The following is a 25,947-nucleotide window of genomic DNA, read 5'->3' as shown; positions in this document are numbered from 1 at the left end:
GCTTTGCCTGTCCCAGAGCTTTGGTGTGCAGATAAAAATTACTTCAGGCACATTTAACCACTGAGCCTTTCCTTGGTCACGCTTGTTCCCTTTCCACATTAGTTGCGACCCTACAAGGCGTTGAATTGTGCTGCAGCAGAGCGCTTGGCCAGATGCCAGGCCTACATTGTCCTGTCGACTGGCAGAGTGAGGGACATTAGGAAGTAATGTTTTGCACTGCAATCAAGCAGTGATTTGAAGCAGAAATCAATGGGATCAAAGTGCAAGGGGATGTTCCTCATCCCAGGCTCTTCTTAGTTTATAGACGTAGCTCATGCTGACTGTATCATTACTTGAGTAGAGTTTGTACTTGAGTAGCACAACTGCTACCTGGTTATGGTTAGCAGAGATTTACAAGTTCGAGGAATAATCATTAATGTTACTTACTGATGCATACGTGTTACAAGGGACAAGAATACTAAAAATTCACAGAAAATAACTGGGAAGCTATCAAAGTTCTTAATAAGCACAGAACGGTTGTTTCTTCATCTCAATTTTGGTACAGAAAACAGGGATATGGGAGCTCATTTGCCAGTACTGGAAACGTCCAGGTGGAAAATACCCTAAACCAGGACCACATGCATGCATGTTCACAGTCAGATAGTTGAGAACACAGCTTATACACAATGCATGGAAAACAAAAATGATACAGCAAAGAATTTTGAGTTCTTAATCTTTTTTAGGCTGATGGGGGTTTTAACGCTTCTTTCTTTCCTCTTGCTTTTTCTTTTCTTTCCCACTTCCTTACACCTGTGCTTTTATTTCCCCTTTCTATAACCATCTGTGCAATTTTTCTTCATCAGTTTCTGATCTTAAAGAATATAATTCAGAATGTTTTTTATAGAGCAGCTTAATTTTTATGCCATTCCATTTTCCTCGCCCATGGTGATGGTGTTTACTGCAGAAGTTCAGCTTAATTCCCAAACCTGACTAGACATCTTCAATTTGGTATTTTTTCCATAGGTAGTTGATTTAAACCAATGCAAAGTCACCTGAATTGGCTTGAAACAAACAAACAAACTGAAAATGAACTTGCAGTGACTAGCATGTATTTTTTCAAAACGAAAATACTGGCTTAAGTCGAGCTGAACCAAATTAAGAATATTGGTAAAAGGTTTTGAACTAGTTTGGCTAAACTAGGTTTAATGTTTTAGCTGAAGTTAGTGATGCAATTGTGAATTTAGACAAGGTCTCAGGTGGTCTAATGACAGTAAAGTTACATGCAACATCTCCAAAGTTTTGCTATATACTACACATAACGTTCCTCACTTCAGATTTTTTTCCCAAAATTCATTAGTAGGCCTGATGTCAGCATGGGAAACTTCTATCTGTAGTATTGCATTAGTAGCCTACTTTAAAGGTAGTACAGAACCTATGCTGTCTAAACTTGTTCTAACGCTCAGTAAATAGGAGCTTTTTTCTTTTTATTCTGGCTTTCTCACCTCACCTTTGTTTAGGAGATCCTGATGATTTTTTATTTTATTATTTTTATTTTATTTTTATTTTTTTAAATTAAAAAAAAAAGATTTATTGTGTTGCTACCTACACAATTTACAGCTTATTTCAAAGCAACAGATACAGAATACTGTTGAAGATTTGTACAGCAAATCAGAAGAATGATGAAACTGGCTATCACCAAGTTAAATACACTCACAGTCTATAATGACTCCGTGTGGGAAAGTAATAGCAAGACAATTGCTGAACTTCCAGCAGAAAACATACTGGGAGTATTCCTCCTGAAACAGGCTGCAACAGCTATAAAAACAGCTTTGTCTTTGTGGACATTCAGTTATTACAAATGTAAAAGGAACTAGATATAAGAAAATACAACTTATTTATTTTTCCAAGATTCATACAAAAATTTATGAGTAAGAGCAACATAGTAGAAAATAAATCAGCTGACAGAAGAATTTCTGTGTAATTTATACTGGACGGGCTAATACACCAAGTAATGAACAGGGAATGGAGTTTTGAATAATGAGAACTGTATTTGGCATTGCTCAAATTAGCAATGTTTGTCTATTTCTTTGGCACATAAAAACAGAATGAGCTTTTTATAAGGACAGGAACACACATTTAGAATACAACTTCTCATTCATTTTAATAGAATTCCTTCTGTTGTTAATCATCAAGCATTATACAAATTAATTTTCATTTATGTCAAACTCAATAGCACAAGAAACAATACAGGTGAGTTCTACAGTATTTGGGGAAGGGGGGGAGCTTTTACTGACAGTCCTGAAAGAAAAAAAACAAAACAAAACAAAACACCCCTATGTCAAATAAGGACAGATGGGCAAATTAAAACAGAGAGGAAGAAAAATTTATAGGATAGCAGGTAGTCAATGTGGATTTTAGCTTCTAGACAGCTGAAGCAATAGAAGTTTGAATTATTCTCTCTTACTATAATTTTGCAATTTAGTGACACTTTGAAACAGAGTGATTAGATTTTGGGAAAAGGTGCATATTCTGGATTTTCTAATTCAAAATTGCTTACAAATACAAACACATTGAAAAAGAACTCACATCTTAAAGTTATAGGCACCACTGATTTGATTAGAAAAAAGTCTTGGTCTTGTTCTGGTAAATATTTCCTGTGGGGCAGCAGACAATGAAGAAACATACCATCTCCCCAAATAAAGGGGTTTTAGTTTGAATCAGACTAATAACAAGATAGATTACTTTGTTCCACCCAGTAGTGGAATCCTTATCTGTTAGGATAAGATGCTGAAGTTGTGTGGTCACATGGTTCACGGTTCTGAAAAAGTCATATTGGTCCCGTCCTGAGGGTGCGGTATTTGGAAATTATTTTCAAAGAGTTGGCCAGAACAACAGCAGCAACAACAACAACAAAAAAAAAAAAAGAAAAGGTAGAGCAAAAAAATCAGTGAAGTTACAATAAGACTTCCAGTATTATTATGAAATTTGAATAATTACGGACCATTAACTATAATATCTAATTTCTTAGAAGTCTTATTCCACTGCTAGCATCTTCCTGGTATTAGTTTTCAGAAGTCGCTGCTAAATGTAAGAGCTTAACAGATTCATAGTACCTTTATTATAAAGACTTTTGTCCCGCTTTCCTCTCCTGCCTGCCAGTGAAGTGCTGTCTTCACACGTACTTTGCTTTGGAAATTGCTTAGTGCTACAGTTGGGCTTAAAAAAAAGAGTCAGTTAAGAGTCTTCTGTTTTTAGATCTACAGGTATTTTCCTTTGTGTCCTCCTTAGTCTTTTCTCTGGTTCTTTCCCTTCAACTTTTGTGTTCTCTGCCGATTTCCCACATAACTGACAGAAGTTTTCTCGTACTTCTGTAATGTTCCACTCCAACAACTATCCCAAAATAAGTAAGATCCCAGCATTTAGTACTACATTCAGTGCTCCACAGACAGTTCTGCATTTTTATAGCCAAATTGCATTGCACACTTAATATGGGACGAAAAAATGTTTGAGGTTTGTTTTTTAGCATGAGAGGAATTGCTTATTACTAGGCAAGCTCTGAAGAATGACACAGGGCACTTTTCAAAGCTAACAGATGGCTCTTTTTACATGGTAGTTGCACACGTCAGCTTCCATGTTTTGCAGCTGAAACCCACGTAGGTATGAAAAGGATACAGATCACAGAGTCTTAGAATCACAGAATCATTTGGGTCAGAAGGTACTTTTCATCATCTAAGTCCACCCCCTGCCAGTGGCAGGGACACCTTCTGCTACACCAGGCTGCTCAAAGCCCTGTGCAGCTTGACCTTGAACCCTTCCAGGAATCGGATGTCCACAACTTCCTCCAGGCAACCTGTTCTAGTGCCTAACCACCCTCACTGTAAAGAATGTGCAATCTGAATCTTCCCTCTTTCAGGTTTAAAACCGTTGCCGCTTGTCTTGTCACTACAGGCCCAGGTCAAAAGTCTCTTTCTGATAAGCCCCCTTCAGGTACTGGAAGGCCGCTATAAGGTCTCCCTGGAGCCTTCTCCTCTCCAGGCTGAACAACCGCAACTCTCTCAGCCTGTCTTCATAGGAGAGGTGCTCCAGTCCTCTGATCATCTTCGTGGCCCTCCTTTGGGCCTGCTCCAACAGGTCCATGTCTTTCCTGTACTGAGGTCTCCAGAGCTGGACACAGTACTCCAGGTGGGGTCTCACAAGAGCAGAGTAGAGGGGGAGAATCACCTCCCTTGACTTGCTGGCCACGCTTCTTTTGATGCAGCCCAAGATACAGTTGGCTTTCTGGGCTGCAAGTGCACATTGACGCCTCGTGTTTAGCTTCTCATCCACGAACACCCCCCAGTCCTTCTCCTCAGGGCTGCTCTCAATCCCTTCACCCCCCAGCCTGCACTAATAGTGGGGACCCTGCACTTGGCCTTGTTGAGCCTCATGATGTCCTATACAGGGAGAGGAAGTAGTGACTGTTGCCTTTTTTTTTTTTTAAAAACAGATCTGGATTCAGCAACAGCGAGATGCTTTTGCATAAGCTGTCTCATTTACAGTTTTGACTTGGTGAAACTTTGACCATTTGCATACTAGTGCATTTGGATATTGATAGTCATTAAATGAAGTCTTTTTAATTGAAAAAGTCTGTGAAAGTGAGAAATCAAACACAGAAATGGAAGAGTAAATTTTATTGAATGATGAAAAACTAATGGCATTACAGTTAGTTTCATCTCTGCTGAAATACTAGTTTTCTAATTTTTCTTTAAAAGAAAGTGCAACAAATCAATTATTCAGACTGTTAAACAAACTAGAAATTTTTCATTTCTCTTCAAAAACTGCATAGTTGAGCAGTTGTGCAACAAATATATAAATTTCTGCAAAACCCTGAAGAAAGACTTGGTGTTTTTTTGCTTTGAATCTGGTGGCAGAGGAGATCACCTGCACTGGTCAGATTCTAAATGCCTTTTCCCTTTTTTCCCACTCTGTAAGAAAGAATTAAAACAAACATTTAGTTAATATGCTAGATGTGACACTTTGTATCTGCAGTTATTTTGTATATTGAAGTAGTATAAATTAACAAGAAAAAACACTCAGGAGTTAAGTTGTATACTTTTACACTTTTGTTAATTATACAATTATTACGGGAGGCAAACTTGTCTGAACACAAAATACTATTATATAAATTAAAACAGCCAAGGCAGTCATACGATACATAACTGAGATGTTAACAACTATGGATAAAACTACATTGGTTTATTGCTTTTTTTGGTTGTTTGGTTCTTTGTTTTTAATCCACAGATTTTGGTTACTTTTCTTTTAGGAAGGCATCCTTGTGTATCAAAGCACTATTCCATGAAAAAGTGGGCTTCATGTTATCAAAGACAATGCCACAAAAATTAGTAATATAAGAAAGGTTGTCCTGGTCAGCCTGCAAGATTACAGGGGAGAATAACTGAAGCAAAAGCAACGATTCCTGCAAGGCAGATGAGACAGTTTTCCTAAAACAGCAAGACGTGAAAAGTTAAAAGCATATTAGACTGAGGGGGGGAGCAGGGGAAAAAGAGCAACAGAATCGGTGATTTTGCCGTAATTCCAAAGCATATAACAAAGACCATTTTCTGTCAATTTTTTATTGTTATTCTTTTAACCCTGCTTATTGTAATTAACCAGCAGATAAATTTATCTTATTCAAAAATTTCATTTTACAAAGAAAAATACTTAACATTAGCAAAGGCATGGGTGGGAGGGGAAAAGAAACAGAAAGACCAAAGTAAGTCAGAACAGTGACGTTCACAACATGTGAATGACTGAATATGATAAGGTTTACTTTAGTTTCAATGAGTGGTATGAGCACTCAGCTTGTCTGTAAGGGACTGAACAAGCACATCTATTTGTCAACTACTGCAAAATGATTTTAAGAAGGAACTTGCTCACTTGCAATGAAGCGACACGGGGAAAAAAAGACAACAGAAAGAGATGAGATTATGTACAGAACCTCATGTAATACTAGCCAAAGAATTTGATGTAATCAGAAAAGATCTGTTGCTTCAGAAAGAGTAATTATGGCTTAATGAGCCAGTTTTCGCGAAATTATAGTATTCCAACACAAACAATGTGTTGCAACTTGAAATAAGATAGCTTGCCAAAGACTACACAGCTGCTTTAGAAGTTTCCATTATATACTCCTTGTAGCCCATGCAAAAGATCACAGTCAAAACAATCAAAAACCCCACAAAGACAAACAAACAAAAAAAAACCCCAAATCCGTCAAGTCACACACAAGGACAAATCCTTCTTTGCAAACACTGTTACTCCTCAAAAAAAACCAAAACAACAGAATGTTAAGCAGCATAGTATTTATGCAAAAGTTAACTGAAATTCACTAACGTGAGTTGCATTAGCAGCCAAATTGAACAAGACAGCATGTGCACAGTCAGCAAGACACTGATCTTATCACTCATGTTTCGACACAATTTGTTGTGAATCTCCTACAAAGATTTGGCTAGAGACAGAACTAATACACAGAACCAAAGAAAGAACGTGATAAAAAAGCACCATGAAGTGTATAGTTAGTCCAATTATGCAGTTACACTTAGAGAGTGAAACTAACTTGTTGCTTAAAGCATGTTTATTCACTAGCATACTTCAAGAAGTTTTAAAGTACAAAACTGTGCTTTAGTTTTGCTCCTGTTTTTATTTTCTAAAATATGAACTGCTAGGTTTTTTTAACTGGAAAAAGTAGAGCTAATAGGTCAGTGCAGAGCACATTACCTCATGATAGTCTCAGCTACATCAAGAACAGGTAAACTTACAAACACAGGAAATAACTACCTGGTATTTTGTTAATTCTGCCTGCAGTAGTTTCACTTTGGATCTTTCTTGCTCTAATGCAGCATGAAGTATAGTTACCTGAAAACATACAGAATATGAATTTATAAGACATCCTTAATGTCTGTGAGTTTATAAAGTCATTGTTGTTCTCCATTAGTATTGTGTTGGACAAACAGGTAATACATGGTGATTTTAAGAGTGACTACCACTATCACTGTGTCTGAACTGAAAGTAAAAAAGTTCTTTAACGACTTCTGTTTCCCAAGCAAGATTTACTGGTTTACCTGTATAATGATATAGAAAAGCTATAAAGTTAGAAACTCTCCCGACTTTTGGACTCTGCATTAGTTTATTCCATAAAACACTTAACTGATATAGTATTATGCGACACAGATAAGCTTATTACGTCACCCTCAAAAAATAGTACTGTGTTATATGTAAGACATTTGGACAAGTCAAGAGCTTAGAACTGATAGCCACTGTAGAGCAAAAACTAAGCATAAAAGTCTGGCATGCTCTCTACTACCAGTGACTTGCCAACTGACATGTCTTAAGTAGTTTGTAGCTCACTTGTGTTTATAAACTTGAGACTAGAAAGAAATAAATAATTAACACACACACACACCCCAAACACAAAAAAATAAACCCACCCAGGAAAGAAGCATCTTCTGAAACATCTTTCTGAGCTTCCTAGTTTGGTTTACCAGAGAATAATATTCCTAAGGTGCTCTTCAGGGTAAGATCATTTCAGGAATGCTGAGGTCTGCTGCCTTTCCAGAAAGGGTTCTAAGTGACTCATACCGGAGATTTACACAATACACATCCTCTGACACACATAGTGCAGGGCTGAGGATGAAACGTAACTTTTTTTTTTTTTTTTTTTTTTTGCTTCAAACAAGTTTTTGTTTCAGCTTCCTCCCTCCCCTGCCTCTATCACTGCCTTAAATAAATAGCATCTTTGAAATGCCTATGAAATTTTACATTTAGAAATCCTTGCCTACCTGTAAGCTCAATTCATTTTTGATAATTTGGCATTCATCCACCTGTAGGAGTATTTCTGCTTTGTCTTTCACTAGAGAGAGAGAAAGATACAGCATGTGGATCTTTCTAGATTTACAGGTCTTCATCCGCAACAGCACTGTGACATCACTTTATTTCACTATTTTGTTACCTTTAAATAATGCCGTCTTCACTAAAAGAACAGTAGATGTTGTAAATCAAACCCAACCATTACCTACTGGTGTAATTAGCAGCAGCTTGAAAAATTCTGGACATTAAACCCCAACATTGCACTACTTAGCCCACATTTAACCCTGTAAACCGCATGGATTTTAGAGATACCCATTGTGAACAAGTCTGTCAGAAAACTGATTATTGGCAATGGATCAAGATTTTGGGATCATGAGTTTCACATACGAGCTCAGTCATAGTTATGGAAGCTTCTGTTTACTCAAATACAGAGATGTTTAAAATATTTAGCTCATGTTTGTGAGCTATTTGTGGATAACTTAAAGTTCTCAATATGAAGAAATGAAGTATTTTTCAAGGCTCAATTCTGCCATGAACTTTCTTCTTCCCAAAATACAGAATACTCAGTCTGTTCCACACACAAAGAAAAAACCTTCAAAACTTCACCTCTTTCCTCTCAAGATGAAAATACTTCATCTTGGCTCAGACACTGACCTGAAGTAATAAAGTTCCAAGTTAAAATTTGGAATGATCAATCACATTATGAACATTTGAACTAGCTTAGACATAGTTTTTGTTAACATACTTCAAAGAAAAAAATTTAGTGCTTTTTTAGTTGAAAATTTAGCCTGAAGAAGAAACTATATGCAAGAGTTTAATTAAGAAATTGAAAAGCAAAGGCAATTTTGTAACAAATTACTGTTGCTAGCATCATAGCCTCAAACAACTTCATCAAGCAAGATAAGGAATATTAAAGGGTAACTAGGCATAACAAATACAAGGATACTAGGATATTTACATATATATGAGTGTATATATATAATTTTTCCCACAAAACTTTGACAATAAACTGTGAATCATAAAAACTCTGCATAGTAATATAACATAAGAAAATTATCACATATATGGTCCACATATTTATCTATCCTTATTCACCGTGTGGCAAAAGACTTGCTTAAGTGTAGAATGATGTTTCCAACACTTCCAAGTACAGCTTGCAAAGACGCAAGAACTGAACAGTTTCCTCAAGTGTGTCTAAACAGATATTATTAGGAGATCAGTCCAGAACTGATAGCTGTTGCTAACAAAAAAAAGTCTAACTTAAAGAATCAATGTACCTAAATCATAACTGGACAGTTTATATTTCAAAGAATGATCTCAACGTCCAACTCATTATTTCATTATATAATAACAGAAATGCAGTACTGTGTGGTCCACCAAATTCTGTAGATCACTGGAGTCGCTGCAAATTAATACCTTCTTTGTTCTTTATAGTGTCATTCGGTCATTAAAAAGCTGCTTTGAAAATTCCTTCCATGTTTTGAATTGAAGAACATTTAAGTTTCCTAATAAAACTTACTTTCACCTTCATGCATCATCTTCAGAAGCTGTGCATTTCTTGCTTTTACTTCTTTATACTTTGCCTGTATTAAAGAGATTGAATTATTACATGTTATACCCTACTAAGAAAAAAAGTATTCTGTAAGCTAAGCATGACTTAGAGTCAGACTTAGAGTTTTAAATGACGACTTCTGCAGAGAATCTGATCATAAAATCATAAAATCATTTAGGTTGGAAAAGACCTTTAAGATCATCTATGTCTTTCTTAAACCACAGCCAAAGTGAGAAACACACAACAGAAGTGGATTAATAACCAAAAGTCAAGAAAAAAAAAAAAAAAAAAGGCAAGCAGAAGGCTAATAGCAACATAAAATAAGAAAGTTAGGTCAGTGCAGGAACCAGCATTCAGATCTGCCTGAAGTATACAGGCCTGTTGCATCAAGGGCTTCGTGGTTTTTCCCCTGAAAAATTACAATTATAATGCACTTTCTAGATACCGAGATAAAATATATCATTTACCATATTACTTGGCAAGCAGGACAAGACCCCACTGCTCAACAGATTATTTTATTCAGTAGTTATTGCTATTACGTTACAGTTTCTTTTCTTTTCAACTCTTTACAGTTAACTACTCAAGAACCTATTTTTGCTGGGTTTTCCAATCTATCTGGTATCACCACTCTTTCTTCATAGTCTTTTCCCTTAATTGGCCACCAGTGTCAGCTCCAGCCATCTATCTTAGCTGTAAACTTACTTTTTCCTGGCACAAGTCTCTTCATAAACTTTTTTCATGAGTCTGCAAGAGCAAACTGTAATTTCATACACAGTATTTTTGTAACAAAGAAGGTACTGTCTTCCCCCTTGAGTATCACACCAGTCCTTGAGGATAATTAACTTACATTTAAGACAGACCTTTCATGGCCACCCAAAGCTTTAAGGTCTTTGGACAATTTTATAAAGTTAACAGCCGTATCATTGTCCATCACCTCACTAGTCTCCTGATGCATTGTGTTTCTTCTATCAAAGTGCTGATAGTCATAAATATGGATGGTTTTAATATGAATGGTTTTATACTTTAAAATTTCACCTGGGGATTCCAACTTTAGTACACAGTGAAAACAGCTGTTAACAAAGTTCATGTCTTTATATAACTACAAGTAAAAGTACTTCTTTGAAGCATCAGAAAACTTTCAATCTGTCAACCTGCTCAGTCTACCTAAAGCAATGAATGAAAATAGTAACAAAATAATTCTAAAAAATTTGATGCTGCTTTATTGAATTTTGTTACAATGCCAGTTCCTCATGGCAATTTTGCCCTTTTTGCTCTAGATACTATCCAGACAATGCTAACATGGACTGAAACAGGGAGAGAGAGGCATTTTTCCTAGCTACTCCAGTACATAGCAATACCATTTCATTATTAACAAGCAAATCTTTTTTCTCCTGGTGTGTTTTAGCATATGGTGAATCTGAGTTCCAATTTCACTTATACATAAGAGGAAAAGATACAACAAAACACAGTACTCCATTCTTGTTACACTGCAGCTTTAGAGGAACTTCTCTTAAGCCTGACAAAATATTCATTGACTGCTTTAGCCACTTCAAATATTGGACTGAATCTACAAAAAATCCTAATGATATGTAGTTCTTAAATGCAAGAGAAGCTAAGTAGAATTTAAAAAACAAATAGGTTGGAAGAGACGCAAGAACATAATCTGAATTCCTGCTCAAAGCAGATCTAACTTACAAGGCAGGTCAGATTGCTCAAGATCTTGCTTAGTTTTAAGATTACATCTTTATTTTTTTGACCACAAAAATACCAATATTAGAAAACAAGTAGTGACTGATATGCCAGATATGAAGTTTACTTCTGTGTGTTTTGTCTTGATTCTCTTGATTGTTTTTAGATGCTTAACTTACCACGGAATACCACTTCATGTGGTACTGAAGGAATAGTTTGTTCTGGAAATATGTTATCTGTAGCCAGACTAAAGCATCTGTACAGATTGGTGACATTTTAATACATACTTTGTTTCAAATGTATGATAATGTTAAATTTTGTCTATTTGATGGTATTATCAGCTACATACCTCCCATTGAGTTATTATATTTTTCTGTTGCTCAATTTCTGCATCTTTCTTTTCAAGCTCAAGCTTTAATTGTTCTATTTTTCCATCTTTCAAAACAGTCTCCTATAAGCAAGAAAACATCATTTCTTAAAAATTTAGTCATGTGAATTCAATTCTTGGGAAAGGCAACTTATTTGTTTGTTAGAGAAGAGAAATTCTGATAAAAAGTGAAGAGGTATATGTGAATAAATACCAAAAGGATAAAAACTACAGTAATAAATATTGGCATTCTCTGTGAAGCAAAAATTATTTCAGTCACAAGTGTTAAGTGTTAAAAAAACTAAGTCATTTAAATACTTCTTCAGGTAGATAAAAATATTACAGTGTTGTGGGGGCTTTAATTTTTAAGATTATCATGCTTTTGATTTGTGCTTCCTTCTACTCAGGTGCTCCCTTCTGATCATTGAATAAGCTTCATTAGGCAAGCTTCTCCACTTCAGAGTGACTGCTGTTTTACATGCCTGGTTGTGTTCATGAGATGTGCCGTTATCTGTTCCACTGTAATCAGCGAGCTGGACTCTCCTTTTCTCTGTTTCAAGTACTTTGTGAATATCACCTTCCAGCCTGTTGAAAAATCCTCCATCACACAATGAAGACTGGGGAGAATTCAGTTCCTGTTAAAAACAAGTACTATAACATATCTTCCTTTAAACATAAGTTAGTATTGAGCTAGAAACCAACATGTTTAAAAAATAGTTTGTCCTGCAAAAGCATTACATCTAGATACTGTTTTATGTTGTACATCCTGAGAGTACTGTGACTTCCACCTAAAGAGTATGATATCAAGTGAAGAGCATAGAAATTAATTAACCGTTAACATTTAGCTGATGAGATTACACAAAAGCATGGAGTTGGAATGTAATAATTTTGCACTATGACTACACTAATTTATGATTTATTTCACTGTTAACTATTCTTCCCTCTAAGAGTTTTAATATTTGTGGAATGCACCACAACGTAGTGGCATCACAGTATTTTATCTAATTTGCTTCTTTTTTGTACTACAATTTATATTTTTTAATATGCTTTTAAATCCACAAGTTGCATCAAAAACTATCTGAAAACTGAAGAAGCAAGAGGTAGTTCTAAGAAAGCCAATACTAAGTTCTCAAGATACAGGAACTGCAGACAAATATCTCTATTAAATCTGTGAAATATTTGCAAATGGAAATCAGTCAGTTTCAGAATGTATAACTGACTGTCGCTACAGAAAGTGCCTTCTAAACATCAGCATTTTGGTTTGTTTCTTTTTTATTAAACTAGCTTGAATGAGACTTACCTCATGTTTTTTAGGAAGGTTATCTGAAAGGAACAGAAAAAAAAATTACATCAATAAGTTACTCAAATCTTGTACAGCTGGCTATTGAAACATTTTGAGAAGTGAGGGGAAAGCCCTATCTATTGGAGTTCTTCAACATTAACTCTCCTCTCAAAGTCACAACAAAAAAAACCCCATTACTAAAGTATTAGAAACAAAAATTATATACTACGTGTTACATCACTTTCTGTATTTGCATATTCTCCCAGATCTTTCAGACTATTTAATCAAAAGCAGCATCCCATATTCATTTCCTTCATTTAAAGTGGAAGGCAATGCTTTTGGTACAGACATTTAAGGAATTTGTTGGTTTGTTTCTTCTTAAGTCTATTTAGGCTTTTATAGCACGTATACCTCCCTTCCAGATTGCTGTGCTTTCAATCTTTTTTCTCTATTTGGATTATTTCAAACTAATGTGTTTAATAAATATTGCAGATTTAGATAAAAACATGCTTAGAAGAAAAACCTTAAAAAACAAGTTACTTTCTTCCTTTTCTAGCATCTAACTTGATTTCTTCACTAAAATTCAGAATCTCTTCTCTATAGACACAGATTAAGGTATTTTAAACATATAAGAATGCATATAATGAGCATATATAAATTATTTCAATATTTACTCATCTTAATAAAAGCCAGTTATCATGAAGAAAGGCAAACAATGACTTGCTATTACCCAGGAAACAGAGAAACTCAGTTGCCTGGGGAGTGCAAACTTAGTAAAACAAAAAACCACCCACCTAGATTTTAAAGAAATGTCACACTAAGAGTGTTTGAGTCCACCATGCACCCCAGGGACACTACATGAAATTATGTTTTCCTTAACCTCTTCTTTTGTTTTCCTGATAATCTAACTAGACCATTATTATATAATGAACACTTAGCTTTTAGACTCAGTAGGACACACTAACTGCAACTCATTTACTGTTTGTTTAAACACAGTATTGATAAACAGAGACAGAGGGGCATTTTGCTGTTAGCACACACACCATGAAAGTTCCAAGTCGAACAGCTCATATGGTATGATAAGGCATACCTATATTACTGTCTGACTGAAAGTCTTTCAGAGACACAGTGAGAGGCTTGTCTTTTCCTTGCTGGTTCTTTTTCTTATTCACAGACTTTGACCGAGGTGAAGTTTTTTCAACGTTTTCATGTTCCTAGAAGAATAAAGTCCCACTGGTATAATTTTCTTGAATACCCAAATATTTTTCCTGAAGCTTTATAAAGGAAAAAAAAAAAAATAGTGCTCACGTACTAAAAGGGATTTTAGGCTGAACAGTAATCTGCAGGGTTGAGATTGGTTTAAAGAGTGCAAGGCATATCAGCAATTAAACATCAGTTCTGTTCTCTGAAGTAGAGCATTGCTCTTCACTAAGCAGCAAATAAACTATCAGCTTAATACCTCCCCAGTCACCTACATCAAATTTTATCCAGCAACTCGTAAACTGTGAATGTATGGTTGTCAAATGCAGGAGGGCAGAGTGCTACATAATGCTAATAACTAATGTTAGTACTTTCTTCAAAAAACAGAGGTCCACTGTACCTTCTTTTTATTCTGAAAATATGCTTGCTGTTTTGGTAGAAGTCAGAGAGCTATTAGTATGCAGCAATGCTCTACCAACTGACCTTACTCCTATTGAAATCAGACAGCCTGGTACATGATAGCCATTTGAACCAGAGTCCCACCTCCCCACACATCTACATTAATATTCTTAGCAAATTATCAATGTCCCCGTTGTTAAAAATAGCCTTAGATACTAATTAATTAAATATTTTAATTAAGAGTAAAAATAATCTTAGATCTTAAATAATGCTAAGGAAAAAAAATGTTATATAGAAAGCAAAGATGGAAATGGAGTGCTTTTCTTTCCACAGAAACAAGATTTGTTCAGCGTACTCATGTACTGTATATTTTGAATATATAGTATATATTTTAAATTATTCAAAGGTAACTCTCAAAAAGTCTACAAATAATGCTATGCTACTGTGCCTGAAGATTGTCTTCACTTTAAAAAAAGAATTTTTAGTATGCAAGTTAAAAATTTATCTTTGGTTTTCAAGAAATACGGTACTCTCCATCTCAAAAAACTGAAGTATTTGCACAAAAGTGCACATGCCATTTTTATTTGCTTAGGATACATAATTTTATTTAAATTTACATATTTTCATAACATTTAATTGGCTCCTCATTATTGCAAATAAGACGCAGTCTCCCGTTAGAAATAAAAATTTCATCTTTTTCAGAACTATTCTTTAGTGTTCCATAAGAACTACTCACAAAACAGCATCCTGACCAGCTAAGAAAGTGTATACAGCTTATTAGAACTAAAATATTTACACTCAAACCAGAGAAAAGTTGTTAGCAAAAATGCAAGTGATTCAACCATAACTAACACTTTAAGGCTTAAGGAGAAGTCAGTGCTTTAATTCTCTTACTCTTCAAGTGTGCTGAATTTTTTCTGAGGAAGGTCAGGATCTCTTCTTGTACTCTTAAAAAATTCCCATGCATTTATAGGCCAGAAAATTGAAAAAGTAAAAAGTTTTCCACCTTTACAGGCTAATTAAAAAAAAAAAGCAAACCAAAACAAACCACCCAATATTATTATATATGGTTTCTTTCAAATGCAGTATTTCTTTGAACTCGTAAGAATCTGAACAGTGCAAGCAAACAATCTACATGAAGAAAACGGTACTTTTAGGATGATTTTTGCTTTATTTTTTAAAATTCAAGCCTCAAAGTTGTACAGCTTGTACAGTAGAATGAATCCTGCAAATACCTTTTTGTGCTCTTCATATTCCAGTTTGCTTAGCAGCAATGCTTTTTCAAGATCAGCTTCAAACATTTCAGATGTCAGCTGAAGAAATAAAATTAATGTTTCAAGTGACTAGGTTGTTAAAGAAAAAAAAAAAAAGCAGACAAATCCACTAGGACCATGCTAAAATTTCAGTTTCCATACACATATCATTACAATTGCCAAAAAGTGAAATTTCACTGATGTGACATATGGCATTGACAGCTAATTTACCTTTTTGTACTGTAAGTAATAAAATATCTTGCTTCAGGAAACTTTGTGGTGCATGTAAGCATACAATAAGTTGTGCACATCTTTACCATCTTGATTGCTTTTACATGCGATTTCTTTAAAAAAAAAATTTATTTTTAGATTGAAACATGAAAACCAGAGGATACTAAAGGATGAAAATGGTCATTGTAGACCACCAGAAAGTCTAAGCACTCATCCATTGCATAAAAAAAGATTAACTGCACTTTATTATTTTTTTTCCTTAAAAGGAGAGCAGAACTAAGAAAACTTGAATTATTTCAAGATATTTTCTCTTTCATGTCTGAGAAGTATGTAAGTTTTCTTGGGAGATGCAAATAAAATTTGAAGCTTTCTATGTATAAGCTATTAAGAAAAAGAATTAGGAACAGCACAACATGAATGAAGAACGGGATATCTCTTTTTTTCTTGTGTTACAGGAAAATAGGAAAGTACAGGAAAGTCCAGCTGCTGCTGCACAGAAGGTTGAAGGATTGAATTGAGAAGACCAGTACCAGCAACAGTTCAATGGAACCAAAATAAAAGATTTATCTGGAGAATATGGATGCTATAGTTGAGGTAGGTAATGGATAATCTAAATATATAAATAGCTAATAACCTATCTTACTGTTTACAGCAAAGTTATCCAAGATTAAGTTGTTCTGAATTCAAAACTCTGTTCCTTTGAGGTCTACTGTCTTAAGAAATCACTACAACACCCTGTGCGATGCGTTGCCAAATGGAAGCTTTATGCTTCATAACAACTCTCTTTTTCATGCCCTTAAGTGAAATATTAATTAGTAAAAATAATTACTTTAGCCATCATTTTGTTGGCCTTTGAATTTCAAACTGAGGTCCTTTTCATTAATTCCAGAATAAACTACACTAGACGTTAAAGTGAATAAATTACTGGAGTGGTCTTAATACACTTCACTCAAATTGGGCTGCGTGACTCACACTCACTTTTTTGTCTATAGGAACCATGTTCTGAAAAAACACTTGCAAGTTTTGCATATGTTTTGCGTATGCCTACAAGTTATTTGTTATATGGTGTAAAAGCAGCACACACATTCTTCATAATTGTTTCTTCATACTATCAGTCTCGCATAAGAGAAAACCAAACAATGGCTTCTAGTTTTTACCACAGTAAAGCAGCCCATTTCGAGCAATTATTTGAAACACAGCAAAATAGTGCTCTCAACATAAACCGCTACAAGATTTCATGCAAACTTTGGGGTGCTGTCATTCCTAGTTTTGCCTTTGGTTTGTGGTGCAGGCTTAACATCGACTGATTGCAGTGGGGCTCACTGGCAAGGTTTTTGTAGCGGGGGAGGTGGGGAAGAGCCAGGGACCCACTGTGGCAGCCAGGCTGGAGGCACCTCGGAACGCCAAAGGGCTGCAGGCACGGGCGGTGAGCAGGGACCAGCTTCACCAGAGCACTACTGGTGGAGAGGCCCCTGCGAATGGACCCTCATCTCCTGCACCACCTGCAGCGAGGGGACTGTGTAACAAAGAGGGGGAAGGAGGCATTTTGCAGTGACCAGAGAGGTTTTTTTTTTCCTTAAGTGTTTGTTTTCTTTCAGTATCAGAATCAGTGATTAGAGGTTTGATAGCTGACAATAAATTAAATTGACCGAAATTCCCCAAAAATCAATTAACTGTTTTTACCCACAACTGCTGAATCGAATCTGACCATGATAGCTATCTACCAAAAATTAGGCTTTGTAGTCTACTACACTAAAAACTCAACAGTAACATAATGAAAAGGAGAGGTTTTAATTAAAATATTCATTATTCAATATTTGATATTTGATATTGAATATTCATTTTAATAATGAAAAGGGGATTTTAAAAAAACAGTCTACCAAAACGAGAACAGTTAACACACAAAACCAACGTAAATTCACAGGAAAGATGAATTTAGGACTTTTACCTATGTGTGTCTGAAAGTCCTAATTTAGTACACAAGCTCCTAAATAATTATTAAGAATTAGTACTACCACAATGTTGTTATAACTATTAAACAACTGAACAAAAATTGCATTATGTGATCTCTGATACAACAATAACCCTATCATAATTTACTTACCTAGCAGTCACCCAATTCAGTGCAAGACTGAGTGTCTGAAGCTGGCAATACAAAGGTCACTACTTTAGCAGCAAAGTTGAGAGCTTTAGACCAGAATGTTCGCAAAGCCAGTCACCTCCTACCTAGTTTCCCAAGCACATTCAGTCCTGCTTTTATGCATAGCCTGACTGTCTCAGGATACATAACTATAGGCTCACTACCACTCAAACCTGTACAAAAATCTAGAAATCATGGGTTCCTTTGCTTAGGTGCTGGGACTGCACAACCAACAGGCAAGCTCTGGAGTACACCTAATAGTTTTAAGAAATTGAGATCCAGGCACAAAGCTCCACGCACAAAGTTACAGTAAGCTCTCTTAAAAGCTTTGCTGAAGAAAGACCATGCTATTTACATAATAGCTTCATAGTTAAGCCAAATGTTGACAATGCTTTAACAGGAAAAGTGCCAGGCAGTATGGTAGTTTGGAGGGTAAATATGAAAAAGGAACTGCTCATGAACTGGGAGATGTTCTTTGCGGAACTGACCTCTGTGGAAACATGAAGACACTGTTTCTCACACAGTGCTGAGTATCACCATCCCTTGCTGTATACCATTTAAAGTTTACCTCTTAATTATCAGTTAACTGGATAATCAATTGGACAAACTGGCAAGGGAAAGCATGGAACTGAGAGGCTAGGATTTCACACATTCTGCCTCTGAAGAATTCAAACTCATGTCCCTCCTCTCAGGTAAGTATATGCCAGTTGCAGCTTGAACCTTCCTGCCAATCAGTTTCTCCAACTGAGAGAAGAGAGGCTTTTATTAAATCTTACAATACAATTAGCATGACTTTATGAAAAAACACAGGGACAGTAGAATAGTTAAGAGCACTAATCAAGATTTGATGCAACCTTGACTAAACAAGGCATGCTGTCAAACAAACATTTCAAAGAAGTTGTCATAGATGTGGAATAATACCATTTTGTTTGGGAATTCTGCATTCTCAAGTCTGCTGAGCCCACTTTGCAGATGGTCTTTCCCTTGCCCCGTCTTTCCTGTCACAAAAATCACTTTTCATAAGCTTCCAACACTTGTCATCTTCATCTCAAAAGAATACCTTACCTCTTCTTCCTGCTGCAGGGACCTCCTGTAAGTTTTAACTACCATCTTCTGCTAATTTTAAGAGTGGTGCTGTTGCGGACTTCCCGATAATTTAACTGATTCTTCCTTTAACATATACCACATCAACATAAGCATGGCTTCTCTCTCTTTTCCTTTACCTTTTTTCCTCTGTACCTGCCTTTAACGTAACAACTTGTTCTTAAAAAGCTATACATAGACTCTATCAAGTTTATATTCCTAAAGTGGTGGTAGTGATATAATAAGCCAATACCTGAGCAACAGCTGATAAGGACTCTAACACCCTCCACAAGAGGCTTCATTCTGTCAGAATTCAAGATTCAGTGGACTGAGAAGAGCATGACCTTACTGCTGAATGGCTAAGACACTTGACTTAGGTAGGGTAATCCATGCATACACGTATGTACCATGCAACATTCCGCAATAAAAATAGAAAGGGATAGACTGGTGCAGATGTAAATCACTCTGCAGTCGTGCGTTTGACACAGTCAGAGGAAGGGAAAGAGAAGAGCTTGGAGCATGGGAAAGAGAACAGCTTGGAGCATGAACATCCCAAATTTTATTTCAAGTCATTTAAGAATTAAACTACACAGAAGCTAGACAAGTGCCTGCCCCACCTCCCATTGAGTTGTTTAGAGAATGCAACTGTATGGGGCATGTTCTGAACAAGCGTGAGGAAAAACTACCTGCAGCCCTCGGTAACATATCAGTTCTGAGTCCCTGTGCTCAGATCAACTAGACAGACTATTGCTCAGCAGATTTGCCTTTTCAGACCTACTCCGAAGCATATACTTCTGTTCACTTCTTACTATACTCAACGCATCAAGCCTCTAATGCTTGTACCTTGTGTCTGTAATCAAATTTACCTTAAGATCACAATCTTTAAATCAGAGTTATCCATGGATTCTTCAAGTTATAGTCTTACAGAACATAACAAATAGTAATTTAACTGAAGCAATACACAAACACTAACTCATTACTTCAAAAAAGTAACATTGAGTGCATATCCTGAAACAGAACTGTTACAACAATTTGGGCAATGAGATTACAGACAATAGAACAAGTTATTACTGAAACTGTTGGTGATAATATTAAATAAAAATAATAAAGCATAGCTGTGGATATTGAAGGTTCATGGTTCTTTGTGTTACACTGGCTTTTACTTCCTAATTTTTCTTTCAGGGTCACAAGTCCTTTACTGCCTTGCTAGTAGACTACTGCAGAAATCAGTGGGGACTCACAGGCTTTTTGTAGTTCTCCTTAAGAGCATAAAAATGCATACACCATAATTAAACTAAAATCCTCACCATTTTTACTAGTGTCCTTTTTTCCCCTCATGTAAGAAAAACCAAGCTAATTCAATGCCTGCCAGTGCTATAATGCATGGGTAGCACCTACGAAGAGTGAAATAACAGTTTTAGAAGGAATCCTATTGATTATGCATATTTTACTGAGAATATCCTAACGAGACATGACCTCCATGTTATATACTTTGAGTTAGAGCAAAGATTTTGATTGTTGTTCTAAGATAGGAATCACAAGTAGCATTCCACTCATCAGATTCCAATATTCGCATTTTTAAGAGTTTCTGGGTAAAGTTCAAAGTAAGTTTAAAGGAGTTTGGGCAAATTTTTGGCACTCTGAGGTCTAAAATCCAATGCTTTAAACCATTTATGAACCAAAAAACTTCACTACAGCCTCTATGGTTGCCTCAAAACCTATAGTGTCAGTCGTACCAATAACCTGAAACAAAGTTTAATTATTTCATGTTTACAAAACATCAACACTGCAATCTAACAGTGATCATGCCAGTGTTAACCATTACACTAAACGTTCAGTGTAGCAAAAGACAAGTTTACACAGGATTTGTTGGAAAAATATTCACAGTCCACATTGCACCTCCATTCTTTATGCTTAGTCTACTGTGACCACAGAAAGCCCTTCAACATGTCGCTGTGCTGCAAGCCAGTCTATTCTTCAACCTCAAGAACTGTGAGAGCATTTAGCTACTCCTTTTTCTCAAAAAATGGGACAGATATGTCTTTGGAACTATAACTATCGTATGCTATAATTACAGTAATTGCTTAAAAGTTATTTTTAAAATAAAAGGATCCTACAGTAACTTCACAGCCTATATGTCAGAAAGATTTAAATTAATAAGAATTGATCATTTATAACTAAGTTCACTTTGTCTGACCATTTTCCACCAAGTAATTAGACTATAAAGTTAGTTTTTTACCTGAAATAATTGCCTCATACCACATAGAATAAAAAAACCTGCAAGTTCTGAACAAAGCGAATCTGTACCTTAAAAAGCAATTCTGAAGTTAATTAGCTCTGGATATTTTCAAGAGAATTATTAGGTCATTACTCCACTGCTAGGGCAACCATCTAGAAGCTTGCAAAGTTAAGAACTTGGCTATACTCTGTTTAAGGAGACACCCATACCAAAGCAGCACCAACACACACACAAAATCAAGGACAGTATCCAAATGTCAGTCTTTCATCAACATGGCTTTCTATACTGTGTCTTAATTAAAACAAGAAGCAGTTCAATACCATCTTTTTTGGTGGGACATAAGTTAAAAATTTCTCTGTAAGAGAAATTAGCATCCTAGTAGATGCCAGCATAGAAGTCCAACAGCTTCATGAAACACCTTGTAAATCCAGTTGGTGTCACTTATTAGCAATTCGCCTTGAAAAAGTTTGTGCAAAGTTAAATACTCTGAAGGGCATCTTCAAGCATAACAAGACAGCCCTAACTATTATCCACAGTGAATGGATACAGAGCAGGCAATTATTTAAAAGGAATCTAAAAAAAGTATACTAAAACATTTCTTTAAGCACCATCCGAAAAAAGACATAGCTGAAGTACTGCGAACAATTCATAACATTCATATAATTTTAAAACACCATACAAGAAAATCACTATATATTCTTCAGTATCAAAAAGGACAATTTTAAATGCTGAATTCAAGTCAAAACCCCAAAAGGCTAGTTTTAACTATAAGTACTCTTCCTAACTGGCATCACAAGGACAGCAAACTATTGTATTTGTTCAAGGTGGAGATTATTTTACTGTTTTGGATTAAATGCATTTTGCTGTGTAACTTCTCTTTGCGGTAGCTTTGGAAAGAAGAAACACAGTGAAAGCATTATATTGGCCTTCATACAGGCACAGTCAGTCTTTGCTTTATCTCTATTGTATTGTTCAAGCGTTAATGAACACTATTAACGATATTATTACCAAATAGATGTTCTAACATTAAAATACAGAGATTCTTACACTGATAGGACTACCCTAGTGTGCTAAAAAGTTCAAGTACTCTTTGTTACCTAGAAAGGAAGTAGTTATTTCATGCCTAACAGAACTTACGAAGCCCAGTTTACTATGGATCCATACTGAGTATCCATATACTGCTCCACAAAAACATCCCCAGCTTTGCTCCCACCACAACATTTCACCATCCTTCCATGGTAACACAGCTACTTTTTGTCCAAATAATATAAATTCCTCTTACCATACTCCAGTATTCACAGTCCAGCTATGATGTGTGCAAAGAGCGGCATGTGCTGGCTCTAAACTGTCTCTGACAGAAGAAGTGGCCTGAATTTCCACTGAAACCTTTCCTTCTACGTGGCAGTTATTTTCTTGCTTGCTCTCCAGCCATCTCTCTTTATCCATGAAACTTAACTTCATGGAGTAATGTATTTCAGGAAAGCCAAAGACAGCTAAATACTGTAAGCTGTACCTGCTCATCTTTTTGTCTCCACTCCTGCCAGTTTTCTTCCTGAGAGTCCTTCTGCATTGCAGTATGCAGTTTTTGTTCATGCTGAGACAGGCAGCCTCTATACGAGGACTTCTGAGGAATCTTTTTAAAAGCAAGGTTTCTGAGCTGAAAAACAGTTATTTTCAACATTAATCAAAACGTTGACAAGTATACAGAAACAGTCTTAATGGACTAACAAAGACATTCAGGCACATGCAAATAGATATGCATGTTCTTTACCTTACTCCATAGTTTGGGATATATTTTTTGTTTAATCATTTATGGTACACACCATACTGTAAAATTATGGAAAACTGTGGATCAGAAACACCACAGCCACATAACATAAACCACTGAAAAAGTAAACATGTTTTTCTAGATGAAAATACTTTCAATAAATCTGAAGAAATAACTGTGTCCAACAGATTTCATTTTGGATTGGGTATTAATGGTGTGCTCACATCTGACCCAAATTAAATATAACACCAAAGAAAAGGTATTATACACAGATTTGGCACTGGCAAACAGAGGAACTAGAGGTTCAGGTAGAAAAGAACAATGTATACAATCCTTACAGTTTAACAACAATCTAAAGTTAGTCACACTTTAAGAACCTGCAATAAGAATTATTTTTAATCACTGCACCATATGGATACAACAGTGCCATCTTAAATATACCTTACATAATTGTAAAATTAGATAGATAACAAATAACCTGCAAATTTGGCAGCTCAAAGACATTCACTGTCAAGCTTAAAAATGAATTGACACTCTGGTCCTTACTTGGAGTGAAAATAAAGGCACCAATACAATCTACTAACATAAAGGCTCCTGGAAGGGAGAAAGAAGCTATTATCAGATGAAAGAGGAAACAAAGAACAATGGCAGTATTCTCCTTAATGTGTTTATCACATCTCATTGAGTGTTCACCTTAGCTTAACGTTACTTAAACTCAGACAATAATGCAGATACTTCAGAATTGTTTTCCTTCCCCTCCAAACAGTCCCTTGCCATACTGCCTTTTGCTTGGCTACTGTCTCTCTTGCTGCCTGCACCAGCACTACAACCCCTGCTTCCATCTTCAGATTACAGTGCTGGCAAGAACACTGGTGCAGGCCATTCTGATTTATAATTTCAGTGGAGTATAGCCATTGACATAGTACACACTGGGGTGAAGAAAATGAGTCAGCCCTTACTTGCCTGTCTGCAATCACAAGAATAAGTATCATTTCCATGCAAATGAATTTCTGTAGATATATGCAGTGCATATGCATACACACAATTATTTCTGATGGTGTTAAAAGTTTTGATGGTGTTAAGGAAGGCATAAAGAACCATCAAGGTATGCTTATCGAAAACTTAATCTTCAATATAAAAAGAATAGCAACAAAGCTGAAAAAAAACCCCACTTTACTTCGCATTACTGCAAATACCAAAATGTCAAAGATTTTAAGTTTAATAGATACTAAAAGAAAAGAAGATGGGTTTGGGGACTTTGTTTTTTTCACATACTAAATTTGATAGGTTCAGTTCCAGGCAGAAGCTGCCTGAACAGATCCAGAAACTGGAACAATTCTTTCAGTCTCACTTCCTAATTTCCTAACTTTCCAATTAAGAATCATAATGTCAGAAAAATCACCACTGTTCTTCACATCACTCCCTGATTCACAGGAAAAAAAAAAAAATAGGGCTCTGGATTTAATAGATTAAGGGGCTGGAGTGATGGATAGACCTGAATATTACAACTTAGGAAAGCAGATTTTAAAGTTCTTCAAATAGAGTAGGTAGGTCTAACTATCTCCTAAGAAGAAACAGAAACTTTGAAAGCACCTTTGAACATGCCAGCTTCCGAGGAGACAACTAGAACTGACTACCTACAAGCCTCTGAAAACAAGCTGCTTCCTATTAATCACTTTTTAGAAAGGTCATGCCCTTCATCAGAAATTAATTATTCAAGTGGTGCTGTCAAAAAAGTGAAACCTAGCAATTTATTCTCATTTAAAATTTTCAATGTGTCAACTTGTATAGTAGGGAGTATCCTGATTTTATATAAAGAATTCTTAATAAAGCAGATAAAAAAAAGGCAGTCTCTGTGACTAAGTAGCATTTGCTTCATTAAAAAAACAGAACAATGACTTGCCAGAGACAGCAAAAATTATTTATGAGCTAACAACCTTACTCACTACTGAAAATACAATCCCTTTACCTCATTGGCCTCACTCTGCTGCTGTTCTTTCTTTTTTCTCCTTTTCTGTCTCTTTTTCTCATTTGTACATGATCTTCCCCCAGAAGCCTGAGATTTACTGGCACCTCGGCTGTTTCTTCCTTTCCCAGGCTCCAAATCGGAATCGCTTTCGACTTGTAGTAAAGCAAAACGAGATGCAGTGGTAGGAACTGAACTGATTAGAGCAGACGCCATTGCCACATACGATACTCTACTGAGCTGGCTTCTTTTTAGTTATTAGGTTTCCTAGGAAAGTAGCACAGAAATAAGAATGAAAACAGCGTTTATAGAAACAATCATTAATTCATATCTGTTAGCTGCAGGATTACTATTAAAAAGCCTCAAAACTCAGTATTATTTCTTTATATTTTAATAAGTTGTATTATCTTAAGTATTCTAACAAAAACTACAAAAGGAATGAATAATCTATAAAACAGCAGTTATTTTTAGGCATATACATTTGTTCCTGACAGTTTATGTTTGATGGAAAAAACAAGTAGAAGGCTCTAAAAGAAGTCTGCCTTCATGATCTACTGGGCAAAAAAAGAAAAAAACAAAAAGGTATGGAAATAGTGTAGTGCTCCAAAACTGTTTCAGATGCCATCTCTGGAGCCTGACAAACATACGATTTGAGAAAGAATGCAAGTTGATATTAGGCATATGCAGGCTCTAGTTTTGGGTAAGCAGCCTTATTCCTTATCTTACAAGCAGTATCATTTTGTTCCCAAGCCACTGGAGATTCAGTAAGCAGCGTTGTGGCTGGTACTGTTCTCAAACATTAGGCTCGCCTCTTCTTACAGCACAACACAGAGGATGTACTGGGGTGAGGCAGAACTGGGAAAGACACTTATGCCTTCCATTGCTCCCCGATAGCTATAACCAATGTGTATATCCCAATGCCATTCCAAAGTACAAATCATGTACCCAGTGTAAAAG

General features: G+C 35.9%; 1 protein-coding gene across 6 annotated transcripts in view; it reads right to left on the bottom strand.

Annotated features, from left to right (window-relative positions):
* Positions 1-1,925: 1,925 nt before the first annotated feature.
* The window catches only part of GKAP1 (G kinase anchoring protein 1), a 30,652-nt gene continuing 6,630 nt past the window's right edge, over positions 1,926-25,947 (bottom strand). For 5 of the 6 annotated variants that reach the window (XM_054186574.1, XM_054186573.1, XM_054186575.1 and 2 more), the window contains 11 exons: positions 24,994-25,257; positions 22,770-22,913; positions 15,546-15,623; positions 13,802-13,925; positions 12,730-12,752; positions 11,912-12,064; positions 11,412-11,513; positions 9,341-9,404; positions 7,794-7,864; positions 6,793-6,870; positions 1,930-4,943 (listed from right to left, as the gene is read on the bottom strand). In XM_054186574.1, the coding sequence (XP_054042549.1) occupies positions 4,896-4,943; positions 6,793-6,870; positions 7,794-7,864; positions 9,341-9,404; positions 11,412-11,513; positions 11,912-12,064; positions 12,730-12,752; positions 13,802-13,925; positions 15,546-15,623; positions 22,770-22,913; positions 24,994-25,206 (1,098 nt within the window). In that variant the 5' untranslated portion in view covers positions 25,207-25,257 and the 3' untranslated portion in view covers positions 1,930-4,895. Of the gene's footprint in view, positions 4,944-6,792; positions 6,871-7,793; positions 7,865-9,340; positions 9,405-11,411; positions 11,514-11,911; positions 12,065-12,729; positions 12,753-13,801; positions 13,926-15,545; positions 15,624-22,769; positions 22,914-24,993; positions 25,258-25,947 lie in introns of all 6 variants that reach the window. The other variant, XM_054186578.1, reaches the window with a different exon arrangement.

Source organism: Rissa tridactyla, chromosome Z, assembly GCF_028500815.1.
Source record: "Rissa tridactyla isolate bRisTri1 chromosome Z, bRisTri1.patW.cur.20221130, whole genome shotgun sequence".
NCBI classification, from domain to species: Eukaryota; Metazoa; Chordata; class Aves; order Charadriiformes; family Laridae; genus Rissa; species Rissa tridactyla.
Note: the sequence above shows the minus strand (reverse complement) of the source record. Positions and strands in the feature narration are given on the sequence as shown.